General features: G+C 33.7%; 2 protein-coding genes and 2 non-coding genes across 4 annotated transcripts; all 4 read right to left on the bottom strand.

The window, feature by feature from the left end:
- Positions 1–480: 480 nt before the first annotated feature.
- LOC111988921 (uncharacterized) lies at positions 481–2542 on the bottom strand. The gene is made up of 2 exons (XR_010628832.1): positions 2433–2542; positions 481–798 (listed from the first exon to the last, which is right to left on the bottom strand). It is a non-coding gene; the product is annotated as an uncharacterized LOC111988921 (transcript).
- Positions 2543–3108: 566 nt separating this feature from the next.
- On the bottom strand, positions 3109–5945 carry LOC111985218 (uncharacterized). The gene is made up of 3 exons (XR_010628834.1): positions 5818–5945; positions 3228–3515; positions 3109–3127 (listed from the first exon to the last, which is right to left on the bottom strand). It is a non-coding gene; the product is annotated as an uncharacterized LOC111985218 (transcript).
- Positions 5946–8142: 2197 nt separating this feature from the next.
- LOC111985180 (protein SPIRAL1-like 2) lies at positions 8143–12293 on the bottom strand. The gene is made up of 3 exons (XM_024016821.2): positions 12180–12293; positions 10113–10400; positions 8143–8521 (listed from the first exon to the last, which is right to left on the bottom strand). The coding sequence occupies exons 2-3, from the start codon at positions 10371–10373 to the stop codon at positions 8441–8443; spliced, it is 342 nt and encodes a 113-aa protein (XP_023872589.1). The 5' UTR covers positions 10374–10400; positions 12180–12293; the 3' UTR covers positions 8143–8440.
- Positions 12294–15028: 2735 nt separating this feature from the next.
- LOC111985179 (putative methylesterase 11, chloroplastic) lies at positions 15029–22358 on the bottom strand. The gene is made up of 5 exons (XM_024016820.2): positions 21756–22358; positions 20223–20459; positions 19040–19183; positions 18087–18218; positions 15029–15576 (listed from the first exon to the last, which is right to left on the bottom strand). The coding sequence occupies exons 1-5, from the start codon at positions 22113–22115 to the stop codon at positions 15298–15300; spliced, it is 1152 nt and encodes a 383-aa protein (XP_023872588.1). The 5' UTR covers positions 22116–22358; the 3' UTR covers positions 15029–15297.
- Between the last annotated feature and the right edge of the window lie 462 nt (positions 22359–22820).

The raw sequence follows: 22820 nt of genomic DNA on the forward strand, positions 1-22820 counted from the left end.
ATAAAGTCTCTAATTGTTATATAAAAATTCTAAGGTTCAATCCCCAACTATATCAAAAATTAATCGGTGTCTTAGTCTAATAATAATGAGCTATCATCAAAAGCAAACGTCATAAGTTAAAACTCTCTTAAAAAAAATTTATTTACTTCCCTAATTTTATTTTTACTATTACTTGGGTTTATTTAATTTAATTCACACATACACAGTAACACAATCCATTCATATTCTCTAGGACAACTTATAAAATAGGTTTGATCAAGCTGTGCATGCCACCATAAACACAACTCTAGCTTATGTGGTTAGCATAAGTTCATGTTAGTTTGCTGCATTAGCACAACTATAGCTGACTCGTTTATAGTCACATGAAGCTTAAGTGCTTAATTTGTGCAATTGCTCAAAATGGCCATGGTGATGAGTGGGAAGATTTAATGTCTCTTTTGCATGATGGTCAATTGTCATTGCGAAAAAAATGACTGAATGTAGAAAAATATTTTAGTTGACATATATGATAAACAGACCAAATACTGAACAAGGGCGAGGTTTTGATAACGAAATCAAAGACTACATATGTCCGGCCACATGAATTACATCAAGGCAACACAATCACCGTACAAGGACAAAGCAAACTTTTTTCTGGATAGAGACACTAATTTTCATAATAGTGAATGGCATCTGCTAAACTGTGCACGGTTTATGCATCCTTGAAGATCAAAAAATTCAGTCCCCAACACCACCAAAGAGGTAACCCAGTGAAGATGCACCGCCAGGAGCAGATTGAACTTTGGTAGATGGTCGATTCTGCACCCAGATTAGCAAGCCATTTAGAAAACATAATCAAAATATTATGATGTAGAAGAGATCCTTGAAAATCAAATTGCATAATCAAGGACAAATCACTTAGGGCATAGAACTATCAGTATTCTTCAGGGAAAAGGAACAAAATCAAAAATCAAAACTAAATTACAAGCTCCCTCCAAACTGCAATGAATAGGATATCCTCCACTGAAAAGGAATTAATGAAAAGAGACAAAATGCAATAGGTAGAAGAACCAAGATATGGTTTAAGTGTATTTCTCTAATTTTAAGCCAGAGTGCACATTCATTTCATAATATGCTGCAATATCAGTTCTAGTTTGGAGAAGTTTGGAAATCATATCTGAACAAAAAAGCAGGGTATTATTTTTACAGTGGAACATACCATGCTTGTCAAAAGGACACAATGCTATTGTATTGAACACATGAACAAAATGGAATTCTTTTGGTTCCCAGCGCATCCTTGTCATATTAGCTTATAAGCTGCCTATTGTATTTCTATGCATATTAGAAATTACTCAATCACTCGATAGTTCCAGATAAAAGGGGGAAACCAAATCAAGCTTAATGATGACTTGCAGTAATGATGCGGTAATTAGCACCGGCCCCCCACCCTGTGCCATACTAACAGATGGGGGGGTGTTGTGTGGTTGTGGGGTAATAATGTATCAGGCTTATGAAAGTTATTCCATCCATAATGTATTGAAAGTTATGAATTTGCAACTACAATGCAGCCAAACCAATTTCTGACCTTGTTATCCATTCTTAAAAAGAACTAAATAAGAACACACTCAATGCAGATACTACCAACTCATTTGACAAGCACATATGATCCCAAGGAAAATTCTCAGATTGAAACTAGTGATAAGCAAGCAGTCTTAAGTGAATGTCACAAATTACAATTACAAATGACCAGGAAACTTATAAAGATAAGAAACGTTGAAACTCATGGAAGTTTCTAGATAAAGAGCAGGCATGATCCTCATAGAAGCCATCATGTAGAAAAATACACGCTACATCTAAGTTGAGTAATATACAGAAGTAGAGGTGTACGCATTCTCTCAGTAAGAACCCACCTAAACTATCAAGCCCCACAAGGCAATTAGAGTAAGCAGGTAGAACAAAGAAGATCTCTATACCTTCGTCTATGCAGTTGCTTCAAAATCACTTCTCAATTATATTTACAATTGGATGAACCTTCTAGGAGTTCCTTTTTTCTTTTTATTTCTTTCTTTCTTCTTCTTCTTCTTCTTATTCTTCTTCCTTTTTCTTTTTTTCTTTTTCTTTTTTTGGTAGTTTTTGTCAGATATGAGTTTAGGCTAACCTTGGTTGTTTTCTTTTTGAATTGTTTTTCTACTCCAGCATACTTCAATCACCCCCGCTTTGATACCTTTTAGATTTTGTCGATTTACTTTATCTTGGATAACAAATGCCAATAGAAGGATTCTTATTTCTAATCTTTTTCTTTCTCTAAATATATCAGTCCCAAGACTTGAGTACCCAAAAGAATTCAAAGGGCCTATAGATTTAGGAAAAACAATAAGACAAAATCAAAATCTAGGAAAAATGACCATTGGATATAATCTAAATCATCTCTACATGCTTCACTAGGATCATACCGTGATAAAGTTGCCACAATTCTGCCCATCTGCCCGGAAGTAATTGTTTGTAAGATACGCTGGAACATCTGCTCGAATATGCTTTTCAATTGGTTGTGAAGCAGCAGGGGGGGGTTCTTATGTAATTCTAATAATAATGTATCAGGCTTATGAAAGTTATTCCATCCATAATGTATTGAAAGTTATGAATTTGCAACTACAATGCAGCCAAACCAATTTCTGACCTTGTTATCCATTCTTAAAAAGAACTAAATAAGAACACACTCAATGCAGATACTACCAACTCATTTGACAAGCACATATTATCCCAAGGAAAATTCTCAGATTGAAACTAGTGATAAGCAAGCAGTCTTAAGTGAATGTCACAAATTACAATTACAAATGACCAATTGACTAGGCAACTTATAAAGATAAGAAACGTTGAAACTCATGGAAGTTTCTAGATAAAGAGCAGGCATGATCCTCATAGAAACCATCATGTAGAAAAATACACGCTACATCTAAGTTGAGTAATATACAGAAGTAGAGGTATACGCATTCTCTCAGTAAGAACCCACCTAAACTATCAAGCCCCACAAGGCAATTAGAGTAAGCAGGTAGAACAAATGCCAATAGAAGGATTCTTATTTCTAATCTTTTTCTTTCTCCAAATATATCAGTCCCAAGACTTGAGTACCCAAAAGAATTCAAAGGGCCTATAGATTTAGGAAAAACAATAAGACAAAATCAAAATCTAGGAAAAATGACTATTGGATATAATCTAAATCATCTCTACATGCTTCACTAGGATCATACCGTGATAAAGTTGCCACAATTCTGCCCATCTGCCCGGAAGTAATTGTTTGTAAGATACGCTGGAACATCTGCTCGAATATGCTTTTCAATTGGTTGTGAAGCAGCCGCAGTAGTCTTCTGAGAAGGAACATTGTTTACTTCTTGCCCTTTGTTCTGACTCTTCTGCACAGGTTGGGCATTGCTAGTGGTCTCTCCACTTCCAAATAGGTAACCCAAAGAACTCTGTCCACCAACAGCGTTAACACCACGTCCACGTCCCATTTTGTTTCCTTTACTCAGTAGAATTTCCTAAATTTACATAATGACCCATTATGAGAACTTTCAAACCTCAAAATTCACTTTGCTTTTGGCAAATACAGGAAGTAGGTACAAGAAAACATCACCAAATTCACATACAACATACAGAAAGAATCATAAATTATTCTCCCATGAACTATGTCAATCACAGATTGTGCCTTTGTACACATGCATATGCACATGTATGGACACAAACAAAGACGCGCATGCATGGACACCTATAAGAGCTATATTTGTCTAGTCATTTGATAATACTTTTTATGTCAAACAGATATATCAATGGGTCCATCCTGGACAAAAGCCATGTCAAAATATGTTTACAAGCGTGAATCCATACTAAAACAACTCCAAAATTCTAAATGTGATTTTCAATTTAAATTGCAATCATTCTATTTCTTTGACAAAATTGACATGGTCATTGTGTGTGAACTTAAGGGACAGTTTAAAAAGAAACCTTCAAATTCCTTCTATATTTTTTTATTGGATGTGAAATTTGAAAATCTAATTATTGGATTGCATGTTCTTTATGTTCTTAACATACGTGTTAAATTTTGTTAAAATTAAATGTTATTTACTATTCAACTTTAAAATTATTTTTAAGATTACAAAAAATTGAAATATAAACACCTGATTGATGGCATAGCTATATTAATTTTTATTTTCTTGAAATGTGCAAAAATAAAGGACATAATAAGAATATACAATCCTAATAATTAAATTTTTAATTCACATATAATAAAAAGATTTCAACCAAGCTTAGAGAGAAACTTGATCCACTTTTGAGTTAGGTTAATAGGTNGACTTGGTAGCCTAGCATGTAGTGTCTAAGTCTCTGCGTGGCCCAGACAAATGCAAGGCATGCCATTTCAAGCGAAGAGTTTTGATAAGTGAGAGTTGGAGGCAACAATGCCTGACACGCAGGTAGATATGCTCTTGGCCAAATGGCTTCAAGTGCAATTTTAGTTCAAAAACTTGATGATGCATTTTCTATCAACCTTGTGAGTGTGGTTCAGCATCAAAATTTTGAATAATATCAAGCTATATTGGTAAATGAGCACCTTACTTGATGAGATATCTAAATTGCACATGTAGTTGTAGTTGCTACACTAGACCCATATAGTCTGTAGACTCTGTACCTCCATATGCACTTTTCCACTTTACCTTGCCTTCTCGCTATGTGAGTATTTCAACCCTACAACCAGATGATTTATGTTGCACATACAAATGCTAGGCTTTTCTAAATTAATACTCTGCCTCTCTGATGCACATATTGATAATAAATAAAAAAATCACATGTAAACTAAGAAAATATTTCAATAATTTAATTGAATTTGAACAATTAAATAGAAGTATAAATAAAAGAACAAAAATCATTTCAAGTTACATGGTGAAAGCACATCATGTAAGACCAACTTTATTGTTAAAACAAAATATTATAATAGATGAGTGTGCATTTGGATTAGCTTTTTCCATTAGCTTATTTGTTTATGCACAGCTTTTTAAAGCGTATTTTGTACTTCTGTCAACTTTGAACAAATAAGATCTTCCACAAAACCTAATCCAAAAGGACACTAAAATAATTTAAAATAAGTAATAAAATATTCCTAAATTTTTATAGATTTTGGTTAATCATGTATAACACTTGTGTTAGCCACGTGTAGAAATTATAGTGCGCAACTTTTATTATCTAGTATATGATTTGACAGATGGAATTATAAAACATCAACAATATACAAATTTCCTATCTCTCTAAATCTTAGGATAATAATGGTTTGTTCTTCCATATGAACCTTTTCCACATGGACCTTTGCACTCTATCTTAAGTCTTATTTTAACTCTAACTTATTCAATTCTCAATACCCAACTTAGGAAGCTTCCTTTTGCTATATCTAAACAGATGGATCTTAAATCTTAATACCCAGTTTGTGAATTCTCCTCAAAAACAAAAACAACAAAAGAAGAAAGACTCCAAATAATTGGTCTTCAAGCAAGGTTCTAAAATCTCCTATCAAGTTTATCAATGGACCAAAATAGTGCACATTCAAACCCCCATTTTTATGTAATTCCATTACGAGCTACAAATAAATAATGCATAAATCAATAAGCATTTCACAAAATCCGAATTGTACTAGAAAATGAAATCACAGTGGTAATTTAGAAGAAAAGCATGGATGATATCAAAATGTGGAAGAAGAAAACAAGCAGATGAGATAGTGAGACAGAGAGAGTGATGAGATGGGATCTGAGATGAGAGAAGGTGAGTGGTGAAAGGGATTTGGGTTGGATTCCGTACCTCACTTTTCAGGACCCAAATTTGAAGCAAAGCAGAGTGAAGAGAAAGAGAACCAAATGCAAAGTAAAGCAACCAAGTAAATTGTAGTGTTATGTGTATATTTATTTTATAGGGAGTTTTTAGCTTTCAAATTTTGAAAAATAAATAAATAAATAAAACTTTCAAATTTTTAAAAGAAAAAGAAAGATATTAGTGGAAGAGCTGGTCCAGCTGGAGATTGATTGATGAGCTCTAATATAAATTTTGTTTTTACTTTTCTCTTTTTGGACGAATAAAAAAAAAAAAATTGAATTTGGATTTGGAGAGGGATCACTTTTCTACTGTGACGAGTTAAATCCCTTTGCTAGATAGTCCTCACCAACCCTGATATTAATCGTGTCGCACCCAACTCGACCCAACCACTAATGAGAGATGAACAAAGTACTGGAATCAATTTTGTTTACACTATTGTACTTAAAATTGGGTTGTCATTTTTAGTCTCAAGACTTTCATCTAGTCATTCTTTTTGGATTCCATTTTTATAGTTGTCCTATAAAATAATGGTGGTCTCTTACTCTTACCTCCGTTTCTATTAGTATTGCGGCAGTTAAGTACTTAATTAGTACATCCATTAAGATATGTCACTCATATAATACCGACATCGTCATACTCTTATCTCAATTTATATTAGTAACTAGTCGCAAAGTTCGCACACAATTGCTGCATGAAAATTTGACATCATTTTTTTTGCTTAACGAATAATGTCTCAAACTCATCTCAAAATAAGGTGATTATATTGTAATATATAATATATTCTGTAAGTAAAAAAGTCTATATATTTTTTTTATTTTTTTTGCAAGGAAACATGATGCATTTTACTTTCAATTATTATATATGGAAAATATTTTTAATATGTAATAATATAGTGAGATATGCATCAAAACAAAACACAATAAAAAAATTGGAGAATGTATAATGTTGAGTAGAACATGAAAATGAAATCTTAATTTTCATATGAAAGTTAACATTATTTTGCATTTTGGAGAAGTTAATGAGCAATTTATACAACCTTTATTTCGATTTTATCATATAGGAACTATTAAACAAAGCTATATGCCTATTACAATTTATATTTTCATAATCACTAAACTCATATATGAAAATCAACTATTGTAGAATTCTGTCTTCCTAAAACATATACTGATTTCTTCTTCTTCTTTTTCTTTCCACACAATTTACAAAATTTGAGGAAACTATATGTGTAGTAGATCTTACTCAATCAATGAATAACATAAAAGAGGTAGCGAAAAGCAAACGTATTCATGATAAAATTTTTATACATGTCCATGTTTGTTTTTGCATACCATGGAATCACTTCATTGTGTTGAGCTACTAAGAAATTTATACATTTAATAATCTTGTTCTCTAAAAGATTCATGTATAGCTCTACAATTGTATCTTGTTTAATCTCTCCTAAGTATTTATCTTTAGCCCAAATCACAACATATAAACCCAAGATAATGAAAAAACAAATAAACCTTCAAGAATGAAATGAATCCACTTTTGAGTTAGGTTAATAGGTCGGTCTTCCCATTTAAAAAAAAAAAAAAAAAAAAAGAGGTCGGTCTTGGTCGGTAAAGTTGGATTTAGATCTAATGCAATAATTAGAAAAAATAGTAGAAAGATAAAGAGATGAAGTTAAAATGTTATTATTATTATCATTATTTTAATCTAAGTATAGAACTAAAATTTGATTTCAATCTCAACCCTTCAATGTGGTATTAAATGGTGGGATCCACCCCCTTATGAGGAGAGGATGCATGTATTCGAAACATGCAATGTACCTTCTCGTGCAATAGCCTCGGATCCAAATCCGGCAAAAATTGGACTCACGTGGTGTTGCCACCAGGCCCAACATTAATTTGATTTGACATTTGAACGTTAATACTCCACTGACACGTCGTTACAGACAATTGACAACCTATATTTAATTTAAATTTAAAAAAAAAAAAACTAATTTTGTTAATTAAAAAAAGGAAACTGAAACAGAAAGTAAAAAGTTTTATATCAACAAGACACTTCAGCCCTGCGTCGCTTATAAAATGGGTCTGATCGAGCTCTGTTTAGCACCACAACCCACAATCACAACAAATTCATATTCTCATTATTCTGAATTATGTATTTTGCCTCAGAAACAGAATTTGGTTATCAATTTATCACAAGCGCATAGCCTAAAGTTCATGTTAGTTTGCTGCATTAGCACAACTCTAGCTGGCTCGTTTTCGTTTATAGCCACATCAAGCTTAAGTGCTTAATTTGTGCAATTGCTCAAAGGGGCCATGGTGATGAGTGGGAAGATACTCTTTTGCATGATGATCAATTGTCATTGGGAAAAAAATGATTACAATTTAGAAAAATGTTTTAGTTGACACATTTGATAAACAGACTAAATACTGAACAAGGACGAGCTTTTGATAATGAAATCCAAGACTACATGTCTGGACACATGAATTCCATCAAGGCAACACATTACACAGCACAAGGACAAAGCAAACTTCTTTATAGATAGAGACACAAATTTTCATAATAGTGAGTGGCACTGCTAAATAGTGCACAGTTGATGCATCCTTGAAGATCAAGGAAATCAGTTCTCACCGCCACCAAAGAGATAACCAAGGGAAGATCCACCACCAGGGGCAGCGTGAACTTTGGTAGATGGTCGATCCTGTACCCAGATTCACAAGACATTTTGAAAACATCATCAAAATATTATGATGGTAGAAGAGATCCTTGAATATCAAATTGCATAATTAAGGACAAATCACTTAGGGCATAGAGCCAACAATATTCTTCAGGGAAAAAAGAACAAAATGAAAAATCAAAACTAAATTACACGCTCCGTCCAAACTGCAATGAATAGGATATCCTCCACTGAAAAGGAATTGATGAAAAGAGACAAAATGCAATAGGTAGAAGAATTAAGATATGGTTTAAGTGCATTTCTCCAATTTTAAGCCAGAGTGCACATTCATTTCATAATATGCTGCAATATCAGTTCTAGTTTGGAGAAGTTTGGACATCATATCTGAACAAAAAAGCAGGGCATAATTTTATAGTGGAACATACCATGCTTGGCAAAAGGACTAAGGACTCGATGCTATTGAACACTTGAACAAAATGGAATTCTTTTGGTTTCCCTGGGTGTCCTTGTCATATTAGCTTATAAACTCCCTATTGTATTTCTATGCATATTAGAAATTACTCAATCACTCGAGAGTTTCAGATAAAAGGGGAAAACCAAATCAAGCTTAATGATGACTTGTAGTAATGATGCAGTAATTAGCACCGGTTTCCCCCACCTTTTGCCATACTCACAGATGGGGGGTCTTATGTAATTCTATTAATAATGTATGAGGCTTATGAAGTTATTCCATCCATAATGTATTAAAAGTTATGAATTTGCAACTACGATGAAGCCAAACCAATTTCTGAGTTCTGACCTTGTTTTCCATTCTAAGAAGAACTAAATAAGAACACACTCAATGTCATGAGGAAAATTCCCAGATAGAAACTTGTGATGAGCAAGCACTCTTAGGAGAACGTCACAAACTACAATTACAAATGACCAATTGACCAGGAAACTTCTAAAGATAAGAGACGTCAAAACTCATGGAAGTTTCTAAATAAAGAGCAAACATGATCCTTACAGAATCCATCATGTAGAAAAACACAATGTCACAAGCTACATCTAAGTTGAGTAATATACAGAAGTAGAGGTATACACATTCACTTAGTAAGAACCCACCTAAACTATCAAGCCCCACAAGGTAATTAGAGTAAGCATATAGAACGAAGGAGATCTTTATACCTTCATCTATGCAGTTCCTTCAAAATCACTTCTCAATTATATTAACAATTGGATGAACCTTCTAGGAGTTCCTTTTTTCTTTTTCTTTTTTCTTCTTCTTCTTCTTTGTTTTTTTTTTTTTTGGGTTAATTTTTGTCAGATATGAGTTTAGGCTAACCTTGGTTGTTTCTTTTTGAATTGTTTTTCTACTCCAGCATACTTCAATCACCCCTGCTTTGATACCTTTAGATTTTGTGGATTTACTTTTCTTGGATAACAAATGAAAGAAAAGAAGGATTCTGATTATAATATGTTTCTTTTCTCTAAATATATCAGTCCCAAGACTTAGTACCAAAAGAATCCAAAGGGCCTATGGATTTAGAAAAAAAAAAAGACAAAATAGAAATCTAGGAAAAATGACTACTGTATATAATCTAAATAATCTCTACATGCTTCACTAGGATCATACCGTGATAAAGTTGCCACAATTCTGCCCATCTGCCCGGAAGTAATTGTTTGTAAGATGCCCTGGAACACCTGCTGGAATAGGCTTATCAATTGGTTGAGAAGCAGCAACAGTAGTCTTCTGAGAAGGAACATTGTTTACTTCTGGCCCTTCGTTCTGACTCTTCTGAGCAGGTTGGGCATTGCTAGTGGTCTCTCCACTTCCAAATAGGTAACCCAAAGAACTCTGTCCACCACCATTGCTAACACCACGTCCACGTCCCATTTTGTTTCCTTTACTCAATAGGATTTCCTAAATTTGCATAATCACCCATTATGAGAACTTACAAACTTCAAAATTCATTCTGCTTTTGGCACATACAGGAAGTAGGTACAAGAAAACATCACCAAACTCACATACAACATACAGAAAGCGTCATAAATTATTCTCCCATGAACTAGGTGAATCACAGATTGTGCCTCTGCACACATATCTGTATGCACATGTATGGACACACATGAAGACACTCATGTATGGACACCTAAAAGAACTATATTTATCTAGTCATTTGATAATACTTTTTATGTCGAACATATACTTCAATGGGTCTGTCCTGGACAAAAGCCAGACTTGGTAGGCTAGCATGTAGTGTCTAAGTCTCTGAGTGGCCCAGACAAGCGCAAGGCATGCCTTTTCAAGCTAGAAATGCTCTTTGACTGAATGGCTTTGAGCGCAATTTTTGTTCAAAAACTTGATGATGCATTTTCTACCTTGCGAGTGTGATTAGGCATCAAAATTTTGAATATATCAAGCTACATTGGTAACTGAGCACCTTACTTGATGAGATAACTAAATTGCACATGTAGTTGCTAGTCCCAAATAGTCTGTAGACTCTGTATATCCATATGCACTTTTCCACTTTACATTGCCTTCACACTACTGTGAGTATTTCAACCCTACAACCTGATGATTTATGTTGCACACACAAATGCTAGGCTTTTCTAAGCTAATACTATGCCTGTGTGATGCACATATTTATAAAAAAAATCACATGTAAACTAAGAAAATATTTCAATAATATAATTGAATTTGAACAATTAAATAGATAGTATAAATAAAACAACAAAAATTATTTCAAGTCACATGGTGAAAGCACATCATGTAAGACCGACTTTATTGGTAAAACAAAATATTATGCTAGTTGAGCGTGCATTTGGATTAGCTTTTTCCTTTACAGCTTTTTAAAGCATCACTTTTCTAAGTATAATTGAACTTCTGTCAACTTTAAACAAATAAGCTCCCCCACAAAAACTAATCCAAAAGGACACTAAAATAATTTAAAATAAATAATAAGATTTTCTAAATATTTTATAGATTTCTGGTTAATCAAATTAGTTACTTAACTTCTTAAAACTAAGGCAAACTATATTCTAATATACTTATGGTGCGCTATATGGTGAAAGCACGCCGTGTCATGTATAACACTTGTGTTAGCCATGTGGAGAAACACACAACTTTTATTATCTAGTATATGATTTAACAGATGGTCTTATAATCTATAAGACATCAACAACATACAAATTTCCCATCTCTCTAAATCTTAGGATAAAAATGGTCTGTTCTTCTATATAAACTTTTTCCACATGGACCTTTGCACTATGTCTAAAGTTATTAACTCATTCAACTCTCAATACCCAACTTAGGTAGCTTCCTTTTGCTATATTCTAAACACATGGGTCTTAAATCTTAATACCCAGTTTGGGAATTCTCCTTAAAAACAAAAACAACAAAAGAAGAAAGACTCCAAATGGACTTCAAGCAAGATTCTAAAATCTTTCCCTATCAAGTTCACATAACCAATTATCAATGGAGCAAAAGAATACACATTCAAACCCACTTTTATGTAAATCCCATTACGAGCTACAAAAAAAAAATAATGCATAAATCAACAAGCATTATACAAAATCCGAACTGTACAACCAAAATTTTCATGTTCACAATAGGAATTTAGAACAAAGACATGGATGATATCAAAATGTGGAAGAAAGAAGGGATCTGAGATGAGAAGGGATTTGGGTTTGGGTTCCGTACCTTTTTCTTTTGAGGACCCAAATTTGAAGCAAAGCAAAGTGAGAGAGAGAGAGAGTGAATGAGAACCAAATGCAAAGCAAAGCAACCAAGCACAGTATTGTGTATATATTTATAGGGAGATTTTAACTTTCAAATTTTTTAAAGAAAAAAAAGTAAGAAATTGGTGGGAGAGCTGGTCCAACTTGAGAGTGAGCTCTAATAGAAATTTTGTTTTTGTACTAATAGTTTCGGTTATTTTCGTCATTAATACTATCATATACTTTTACCCGCATTTTGATAGTATATGACAAACTGTGAGGGAAGAAGAAAAAATAATAAATCCAATAACGAGAAATGGTAAGTTATAGATTAACATGCAGGACAATTGTGGCAATTTGTGTATAAAATCGTGTGGTATTTTTATTTTCAATAAGTCTAGAGGCACGTCACAATTGACAACAAATTTCACATCTATCAAGGGTGATAAATTGTTAATAATGAATAATAAAGTAGTATCAGTGATGGGCCTCTATGAGAATTAATAATAATCAATCAATTCAACTAATGTGAAATTTTTTGTGAAAACTGTTGTGTTTATCATTAATTTTTCATTTTTAGCCTTAAGAATTTTATTTTGATCATTCATTTTGGATTCCATTTTTTATAAGGTGCTAAAAAGAAAAAGGTGGTCTCTTACTCTTACCTCCATTTCTATTAGTAATTAGTAATGTGACCTTAGTATTAAATAAGTGATGCCCATGAAGATAAGTTACTTGTGTAACCTCGCATCATTATATCATTAACTAAAATAAAGTGCATAATCAAAATGAAAATTTTAACAAAAAACTTAGAATCACACACCAGTATACATTGAATTACATTATTTACATATGGCTCAAAACAGTGAAAAATTATGTCAAAAATTTGTAGATAAGTGTGTCCATAGATTCCATACAAGAAACTTAAAAAAAAATAAATAAATAAATAAAAATTAAGAAACTGCCCATACAATAACTTAAATTCTAATCCAAATCAAAGTTTTAAAACAGCTCCAAATGTCATTACGGTTTTTGTTTTTTGTTTTGTTTTTTAATTGCAATCGTCCTATGCTATGGCAAAATGGATATGGTCATTGTGTGAGCTGGCTTTTTGAGTCAGGTTAAAGTGTCGGCCTTAGTTGGCAAAGTCATGGGACTCACAAGGTATTGACACTATTAATTTGATTTGACATTTGATGTAATTCAATCACCGACAATTAACTACTTATATTTAATCTAGTTTTTCTAAAAATAAATAAATAAATAAATAAAACTTACAAGATTTAACGTAATTTTTGATAATTTATTTCCTAAATATGAGTCAAAAACTATAATTTTTAGGTTAAATACGTGACAAAAAAAGAAGAAAATTAACTTTTTTTTAAAAGCTAGTTTTGTTAATTTTTATTTTTCAAAAAAAAAAAAAAGTAAAAAGTAAAAAGATTTCTACCAACCTGACACTTTAACAAATAAAATTAGATCTCTGAAATTTATATGCTTTCGTAATTCTTTAATTTTGATAAGCAGTGTGTACACTAAACTCAATTTTAGGTGAAACAAACCTTAAAAGTATTAAAAGAAGAAAAAAAAAAACCCTGGAGTATTAATTAATAAATTTATTGTGTTTATTTGGGTGGACAGTTTAAACCCCAAAATTTTTTTTTATTTAACAAAAGTAAAAACAAATTGATCTTAAAAATATTTTTTTAATATAATTTTTTTAAATAACCTATATTCCAAAAACTAAAAATTGTACCAACAAGCAGACATGCACTAAAGGCAACAATATCTTTTATTTTAGTTAAGCCAATGACAACAGCATAAAGATTGTGACCATTCATATAAAAAAGAAAAGAAAAAAAAGATTGGGACCATCCAATTACTCTGACAGATGCATGATTGAGACAATATGTACGTCAAAAAACATGTGGGAGCCTTAGAAAAATTTTGTTAGTACTTATAGTAGTTAGTACTCTATACTCATAATTTTGTTGAAACATGATTTTGATGAAAATGGAAGGGAAAAAAAGAGCAAAAGAAAAGGGTTCAATATTTATGATGAAGAAACTTCAGTGAGGAGGGAACCCTTGTAGTTGTAGTGCACTTTGCTTCTACTTTTATGCTTTCTTGTTGCTGAGGCAAAGGAATACCAAAGATAATAAGTGGAGGTAGCTAAAAACCAAAATTTGTGTTAAAGCATCAAGAATGTGGACAAATTCACAGTTGCAATGAAGTGTGTCTGTCTGTCTGTCTGATGGACCACTACTACACCTACTAATATCTTGCATATAAAGCTTTGCTCCACTGCAGGAGGGTAGATCTGGTGACTGAAGCCACTGTTTTGTGGAGAATATGGGCAAAATCATTATAAAAAAGAAGAAAAGTTAATTTATGAAAAGCTGTTTCATGGGAACTAGAACATAATTATGGTTTATGGGTCATTTCAATATAAACTAGAATTTTCTTTTTTTGGATGCTCTAAATTCAGATTTTTAGCTGGGTTAGAAGAGTTTTTTTTTTTTTTTTTTTTTTATTGAGTGTGGGTTAGAAGAGATGTTAATTGTGTTGTCATGCCCTTGCTAAATATTTGCATAAAGCTTACAAATTGGTCGGTTTCGATGCCATTGTTCAGTTCCCCAACCCTCACCCTTAATTTTATAAATACCCCTAATAGATGTCTTTATGTTGACTTTTAGATATCTGATCAACCATTCAAAAAGACCATGAGATATATTTGACCAACATACACAACAAGAATGCACCAAAATGGCAGCGGTAGTGTCCAATATCCAGGGTTTGAACCCCCTCCCCCAAAATTTACCTAAAAATGAATTCACCAAAATGGTAGAAAAACTACCTCAAAACATGTGGAATTTTCAGTACCATACATATGAACATATCTTGCATCGGAAGAAACTCAGGGAAAAAAAAAAGTAAAGCGCTAGATAAAATTATTTCAATGCTACGAGCATTTACATTACTCGTAATTATGTTATTATGCAAGTGCATACATTACTGAATCCAGTAGTTTGACTATATCATGTCAGTGGAGCTTTAGCATGAAGAAACCTGCGGACACCATCTACCTACAAGACTGATTTTTAAGTTGAGGGGATCTTTGAGATCTCTACCAATAACTTGTGTAGTGCTTGAGGCTTTGAAAAGAACGGCGAGTGATCAGCGCCTTTTACCCGAAAGACCCGCTCTGGGGGGCTTGAGTTTATCATGCTCTCTTGGAGAGTGCTGGATATTGCATTGTCTTCTGGAGTCTCAATATAAAACCGCCTCACAGATCCATATTTCATGTCAGTAAGAGAGAGCTTCTCCAAAACTGGTGCAAAGGGTATTGGTCTCATTGAAACAGATGCCAGAGCAACATCCTAGAATGGTAGAAGCAGAATGCGATCATCAAGAATAGTAGAAACAGAAAGGAAAAAGTTTTAAAAGAAGGGAAATGACACTATAGTCTCTCTCTTATACACACACACACACACACACACACAAAAGAGAGATGTAAGACCAGAATTTAAGAACCAAATGAGTGTTTGCAACTTCTATTAGAATGGCTTCTATGTGCTACTCAATTGTGTCCTCTATTTGTAACCCCAAATAAAAAATAAACGACAATGCAAGCAGTGCACTCCAAATAAAACTGTTTTTTCATTCCCTTGAAGGAAAAAAAAAAAACTGCTTCATGCTGACATTTAATATCACTTCCACATAAAGAGATGACATTTAATATCACTTCCACATAAAGAGATGGGCCTTGCAAACTTTCCTAATATGAACAAGTGCACATCCCAAAAAATTCAAATCTACACAGTTGACCAGAAAAATAGTAATGCAGACTTTTGTGGAATGAATGCTGCTTCACCGTTGAACGCAAATCAAATTAGCATGGCAAGCAATAGCAGCCACTTAAAAGTCATACTTCCCAGAAATTTCTTCCCAACACAGAACCTTATAAAACATCCATTTCAAAATCACTGAAACTCTAAAACATTTAGCCAATTGCAGTGTTCCACTAATCCTTGAAAAAAGAAATCTTCATCATGTTTTATGAATTTTCAATTGCTTCAATGTGCACACCACCACATACAAATATCACTCATTGCAAAGACACAGTCTAGAGTCAAGACATATTAACTTGGAGCTTCATGTCTCTTTATAATCGTCAATTATACAATCATCAAGTAATGCACCTGGTGAATCTTGAATCCGTAAACTCACCCTTTACCTTGCTCTTAGAAAGGGAGTGTTGGGTATACAAGTGTGAATGGAAGTCCCGCGTGGAGCGTATGGAACTTGAGGTAAGTGATATCTCAATGTGTTATATTAAGGCCTCAATTGAAGTCTCCCCATGGTGTAATTTCCACAACAAGTGCTATCACAACTTCCGTTGTCATAATAAGTGGTATGAGAGTTGACGGTGGCAGAGTAGCAAAGTGGTCCCTTTTGTAGTTGAAGCAAGGGTAGAGTGTGCGCTTAGAGGCTGGACAAGTGAGCATTGCACAATGCAATCCCACAAAATCCTATACAAATGAACTTGGAAAAAGACCCACAAAAATAAGAATGATGCAACACAAGACTAATGGTGGCAAGGTGATGTGAATGTATGGGGATCCTATGGATGAGTGTGTGGGACTAAGTTCTAACACATGGTTCTTTGGTCCTTTGGATGGCATATGAGATCCCATGGGTGAAACATGGTGAAGGAAGAAAGCCCATGGGGGCAAATGCAAGCCTATTAAACCCTATACAAATGATCTTGGAAAAAGGACCAAAACACATAGGTTTAAGGTCTCAATTGAAGTCTTAAGGTCTTATCCTTCCAAGATCATTTGTATGTTATAAGGTGGTGCCTTTATATGTTATATTAAGGTCTCAATTGAAGTCTCCCAAAGGCCTTATCTTTCTAACCAGTGGTATCAGAGCTGACAATGATGTGCAACAAGGTAGCCAGCTCATCAAGATCCCTTTCTATTTGGTTTAGAAATTCTTAATTACTTTTTCGTTACTATTAAGAGTCTTAGCCTTTCTAGGATAAGGTTCCTAATTCTCTTCTTGGAATATTTTTGGCAATAGCCTATAAAAAAGGTTTCATTTGTTTTATAAAGATAAAATTTGAGAAATTCAAATTTAACAAAACTCCAACAACTTATTTTAAGCTTTGAGGGTTTGATTGCCTTCTCCTTCCTAAGTGTGATCTTTTAATCTCCGTCCCAAGTATGATTGTCTATGGTTTATCTTTCTTTGTTTCTCATTCCATTCATTATTTTAATACCAAAAATCCCTCAAATTAATTCAAGATCCAATATTTCTACTACTTAACCTTCCTAAACCCTCAAACATCAAACCCTATTCAACATCCCTAAAGATCTCATCAAGAACCCTAATTTAATTCTGAATTCCTAAAGATCCTATGTCAAAATTGTTATCAGAGCCCATTAGGGCTTTCAATTGAAATCTCCCTAAAGTGTAATCTTCCCAACACAAAGTGGTGCGATTTGAGCTTTAACTCACTGGCAGTAGGGCAAAATAAGTTAGCAAGTCCTTTATCAGCATCACCAATGTCATAGAGACAACCTGTTTAGAGCTACAACCTACAATGTTCAAATGTTCACAAATAGATATTCTTAAATCTTAACAGTGAAGAATCAGTCAAGACAATACCCAAGTACCAACACTGTCAGCATGCAGATTCACCTTCATCCTTCTCCACAAGTACATATGGGTTTATGTCTGCATATCTATTTTCCTAACAAGCTATGCAGTAACACAGTCTTCCAACTTTGCAATCATGTATAACTACTTCAATTTACAAAGGAATTGAATCACCTCATCAAAGAATAAACATTCAATATAATTTTATATTAAAAGTAAATTATACCTTGGCAGGACTTTGGTTGAATAACAAATCCCTCAATGATGACTTATCTAGATCAATAGCTGTTGGAGGGTGATCATTCCCATTTGCGTATAAAAATTTCTGAGCCTGTCTCATTAGATCATTTGAACCTGCCTGCAATAGACTTAATTTATTAATCAATGTCAACACAGAGAATGTATATATCTAAACTGTTTTCTTCAAAAATAACAACAATATATCCCTTTTTTATATAGATGAACTTATCACAAGAGGAATGCAATGGTCAGACATTGGTTGAAATTTCTTAGAATATGCATCTTATGAATCACCAAGGCTCATCGTCATGGTGTCAGGCTTATAAGGCATGCACCATGCTCAGAGCCTAGAACTACTTCTCAACTTAATATTTTATTCTTGGCCTTGAGTCAAGCTAGGGTGTAATTTCATTCCATGAAGATTTTGAGTAAAATCTCAGAGCAAAAGCGAGTTCTCTTTTTCTTTTTTTTAATCTTCCTTCCCTTTTTTTTTTTTGGGGGGGGGGGGTGCGGGGGGGGGGTGCGGGGGTGCTTAATACTTTATAAAAATAAATATGAAAATGGTAGCTAAACTACACATTACAGAAAGCATTCAGCATCATTAAAGGCCATGACAGGTAACTCATTTGTGGAGGCACAATGCTAGTTCCAAACAGAGAGGTTTAAGTTATGCAAGGAAATCTTGAGAATCAGTTCAACCCATAAGTATTCCTAATTACTGTAACTGTATAATGTAATAAAATTCATTAAAAAAGGAAAATGCTTATTTCTTTTCTTTTTTTTTTTTTTTTTGGGGGGGGGGGGGGGGCGGGGGGCGGCGTGGATGTTTCACTAAAAGAAAGCAAACATCATTTAAAGAAAGTTTCAAATTGCGAAATTCATCATTTAAAGAAAGTAAACAATTAATGAAATTCAGTTATACTAGAATGAAGGGAAAACCTGTTTAGTGAACATATCAAGAGTGCTTTGTCCATTAGTTAACATAGCCGCAGCAACAAAAATAGCCTTTGAAATTTTGGAAGGAAAACTTTCCATTGCATGTGATATACATGTACCACCAAAATCATGTCCCACCAAGATCACCTATATAAAATTGCAAAAACAAAAAGAGAAAAGAGAAAATGTAAGAGATCTATTCAATAAGAGGAAATGTTCTGACATCTTAAGTACCAATTCAGATTCAAACATCAAATAACACAAATGTAAACCAAAAGCTATAAGTAGAAGGATAAAACTTTGGTACAATTTTATAGGTGTTGTAGTTTAGGTTCTCCAATTAAATTCAACCATATGGTTGCATTGACCATTGAAACCCATGGTTGAATTTAATAGCCTTTGGAAAAGTTAACTTTTTACTGCATTTGTCAATACAAACATGTGGTTGAATTCAATTGGGGAACCTAAGGTACAACACCTAAGGAACTGTATATAAGTTTTACCCTAAGTGGAAATAGCAAACAACTAGCAACAGCAATTCAACAGCAGAATTCACAATTCTAGTTGACTAATATAGATTGAGTACAACCATTAAAAGCTTTTTAATTACTGCTTTCCAAATTAACAGTGTGACACATAACCTCCCTTTCAAATGTAGTTAATACCATTTCATATGCTAAAAGTGTGACCATGATTCCAATTTCCATTAAGAATTTTGAACTCAACAACCCAACAGCAAGTTCAAATTCTTATAAGAAGAGCAAGCTGGATTAATTCTGTTCATCACTCTCTCTTTCTATCTCATTTTTTTTCTGCATTAGGTAGTTTTGTTCATCTCATGAATCCCCAGAAAGGCAAAGCCTTCAAATTTTTTTTTTTTTTAAATGGCAGAGATCTTGCTAGCAGGAGCGGGAAAGCACCTCATGTTATTCTTTTCAAAGAGAACATCAAAAAGGTGAGAAGTAAATGCCCTAGCTTTTATAATTTTGAGCAACTCTAATGTGTAAGAAGAAACACACCATGGTGATTAGCAGTTAAAAATCTTGTTTTCATTAATTCTATTTGAAGTTGGTAGTAAACTGTTCATGGTAACATCAATACCTCTCTCCCCCTAAGAAAAAAGTAGTGACAGTGAACACATAAAAATTTAAATAAATAGAATAAGCTAATATCAATAGAAAAGAACCTTCTCGTCCTCAGCAAGTTTTTCAAGAAAATCATTAAGTGGCTTCACATATTGAGAAAGACTCGTAATGCTGTTTGTGTCAAATGTATGAATCCCAGAACCGGTTAAGTCTATGGCAGATACTTTGAAACCACCTTCTTCTAGAAGTGCCATAGTTTTATACCAACACCACGCACCAAAGCCGCCTCCATGGATAAGGACAAAATGGCTGGTTTCTAGATCATCAAGCTTTATATCCTGTCAAACAGAAATATTTGGGAATCATAAGCAAGTCAAAATGATAAGAGGTGAAAAACATAACAAGAATTTGAAACGTAAGACACCATACTTTATTCCAAACAGTTTGTTCACACCACCCTTATGTATAAAGACTTGTCATGTCTAAAGTTGTAACTATTTTAGATTAACTGACCAATCATGATTTACATTTTTCATAGAACAAAGAGAAACCATTCCAATGTTTAGCCATTCGTTGCCTATAATTTTATTGGTGCCTGCATTTACCCTTGCATCACAAATTTATTATAAGAGTGATAGCAGTTCAGGTCATGTAACCATTTTTAGGATGCAGACCAAAAATGCATCCTTAGCCACTATAGAAAGGAGTGGACATACACGATGGTTCTTTTAAGAGTATTGAAGAAAGAGACAAGGGCTGTCCCAAGTGGTGCGCATTAGATAGCAAAGAGAATTAGAGACGTAGATTCTGCACCAAAGTGTTATGACCTGCAATTTTTTTGTTGAGATTCCTCTTCAATGAACTTTAATTTGTTAAACGAGAATCCAAATGATGAAAACTATAGAGAATTGCATGCCCCCACTAATATATTCAAATGCGGGCTTAAACAAGAGCATCTCATATAGGCACCATCAAGAATATACTCAGAATAGTCAATTCAAATTCCAAAAGTCTTAATATCTATATACATGAAAAAATACATCAACTAAGGACCCCTTCTCCCAATTCACATTGTAATCACTAATCAATCAACCATTAATATAGCAAAAGCAACACAGCACATACCAATGCACACACACACACACACACACACAAAACAAAGCAAACAATATCGAAGCTAATTGAAGGCCATCAAGCATTTATTATTATATATCCCTTTCACCCCCAAAAAATAAATCAGAAGTCTTAAACATCATATCATCATTTCAGCATCACAACCATAAAATTCCATAATTTCCATTTCCAACACCTCCACTGCAAGAAAACGCAAAAACCCTTTTTTTTTCTTTTTCTTTTTTTAAATAAAAAGAAAGAAAGAGAAATCCAGAAACAGAACCATCCAAACTCTAACAAAACCATCCAATTCAACAACTTTCAACTAAAACAAAAACACCCAGATAGACAAACCTGATTATCAAGCTGGTAAGGACTTCAAGTATTCATTATTTAATTACCATTCCAAAAAAAAACATATATTACACTTGATGAACAATCCAAACTCTAACAAAACCATCCAATTCAACAACTTTCAACCAAAAGAAAAAAAACCCAGAAAAGCAGAGGCCAAGGCAAACCTGATTAACAAGCTGCTGAGGCTGGAGAAGAGGGTCGGTGAGGGAGCGAGCTCTGGAGCTGGAACTCCGCGGCAGCTGATTCTTCTTAGAGTTGGGGTACCTAAGCGAAGCAGAGCGATCGAAAGGCAGAGAGCCGTTGTGCTGTTGTTGTAAAATGATGGTGGCGGCAGCAGCAAGAGCTTGTTCTTGAATCAAAGCATCATCAACGAATTTCTCTTTCCGCGATGATCGAATTCGAGTCCACCTGTTGCTTGAATTGGAAGACACTGTTGCTGCTGTGTTGTTTGCATTGGCAAGTCTCTTTGTGGCTTTCCTTTTGTTCACTGGCTTGGGAGCCAGACAGCCACACAGGTTGCCCATTGAAGCAGCTGCATGTAAGAGTAGAACAGAACAGAACAGAACAGAACAAAACAAAACACAGAGACAAAGAATATGAAGAAGAAGGGAAAGAGGCTTTGAATATATTCGTTGGCAAAGTTCAGGTACACATTGAGGAAGGAAGGTCACAGGAAGGAACTGAACAGAGATAGAGAGAGAGAGAGAGAGAGAGTGGGGTTGGAGTTTTGGAGAGAAGGACGGCTTTGGGGACCTTTGATTTGAGAGTTAAAGCTTTATATATAGTGCATAGTGTCCCCTGATCACAAAGGTGGTCTCTTGCTTTAGCTGTGTACTGTGTACTGTGTCAACTTACCCAATTTTACTTTGGAAATGTACTATTCACAGAGTGTTTGCGTGTTTTTATTTTTTATTTTTATATATAGAAATGAATAGGGACAATGTATTTGGATAAATTTATTTTTATTTGTGTTTATATTACTTCAAAGTGATTTTTTTTTGGGATAAAAATGAAGGAAAAAGTTAACAAATATCTTAAGGATTAGTTTAGGAAATATATTTAGAAACTTTTCATAGGAAAAGAAAGAAAAAAAAACTAATTTTTTGACTACTTTTTTATATTTTTCATAAAAGTTGTATCAACAAACTTTAAAAATGATTCATTAATAAATATCGTAAAGACACAAATTAACCAAACTCAAAAACAATTTTTTTTTTTGATAGTTAGTG

Source organism: Quercus suber, unplaced genomic scaffold, assembly GCF_002906115.3.
Source record: "Quercus suber isolate HL8 unplaced genomic scaffold, Cork oak 2.0 scaffold_6, whole genome shotgun sequence".
NCBI lineage: Eukaryota > Viridiplantae > Streptophyta > Magnoliopsida > Fagales > Fagaceae > Quercus > Quercus suber.

Excerpts from the sequence above, each read along its gene's own strand:
- LOC111985180 (XM_024016821.2), bottom strand. The coding sequence starts at position 10,373 with ATGGGACGTGGACGTGGTGTTAGCAATGGTGGTGGACAGAGTTCTTTG. Across the intron at positions 8,522-10,112 it reads ATTGTGGCAACTTTATCACG|GATCGACCATCTACCAAAGT; the intron begins GTATGATCCTAG and ends ATCTGGGTACAG.
- LOC111985179 (XM_024016820.2), bottom strand. The coding sequence starts at position 22,115 with ATGGGCAACCTGTGTGGCTGTCTGGCTCCCAAGCCAGTGAACAAAAGG. Across the intron at positions 19,184-20,222 it reads AACTTGCTGAGGACGAGAAG|GTGATCTTGGTGGGACATGA; the intron begins GTTCTTTTCTAT and ends AATTTTATATAG. Across the intron at positions 18,219-19,039 it reads TTGATATGTTCACTAAACAG|GCAGGTTCAAATGATCTAAT; the intron begins GTTTTCCCTTCA and ends AGTCTATTGCAG.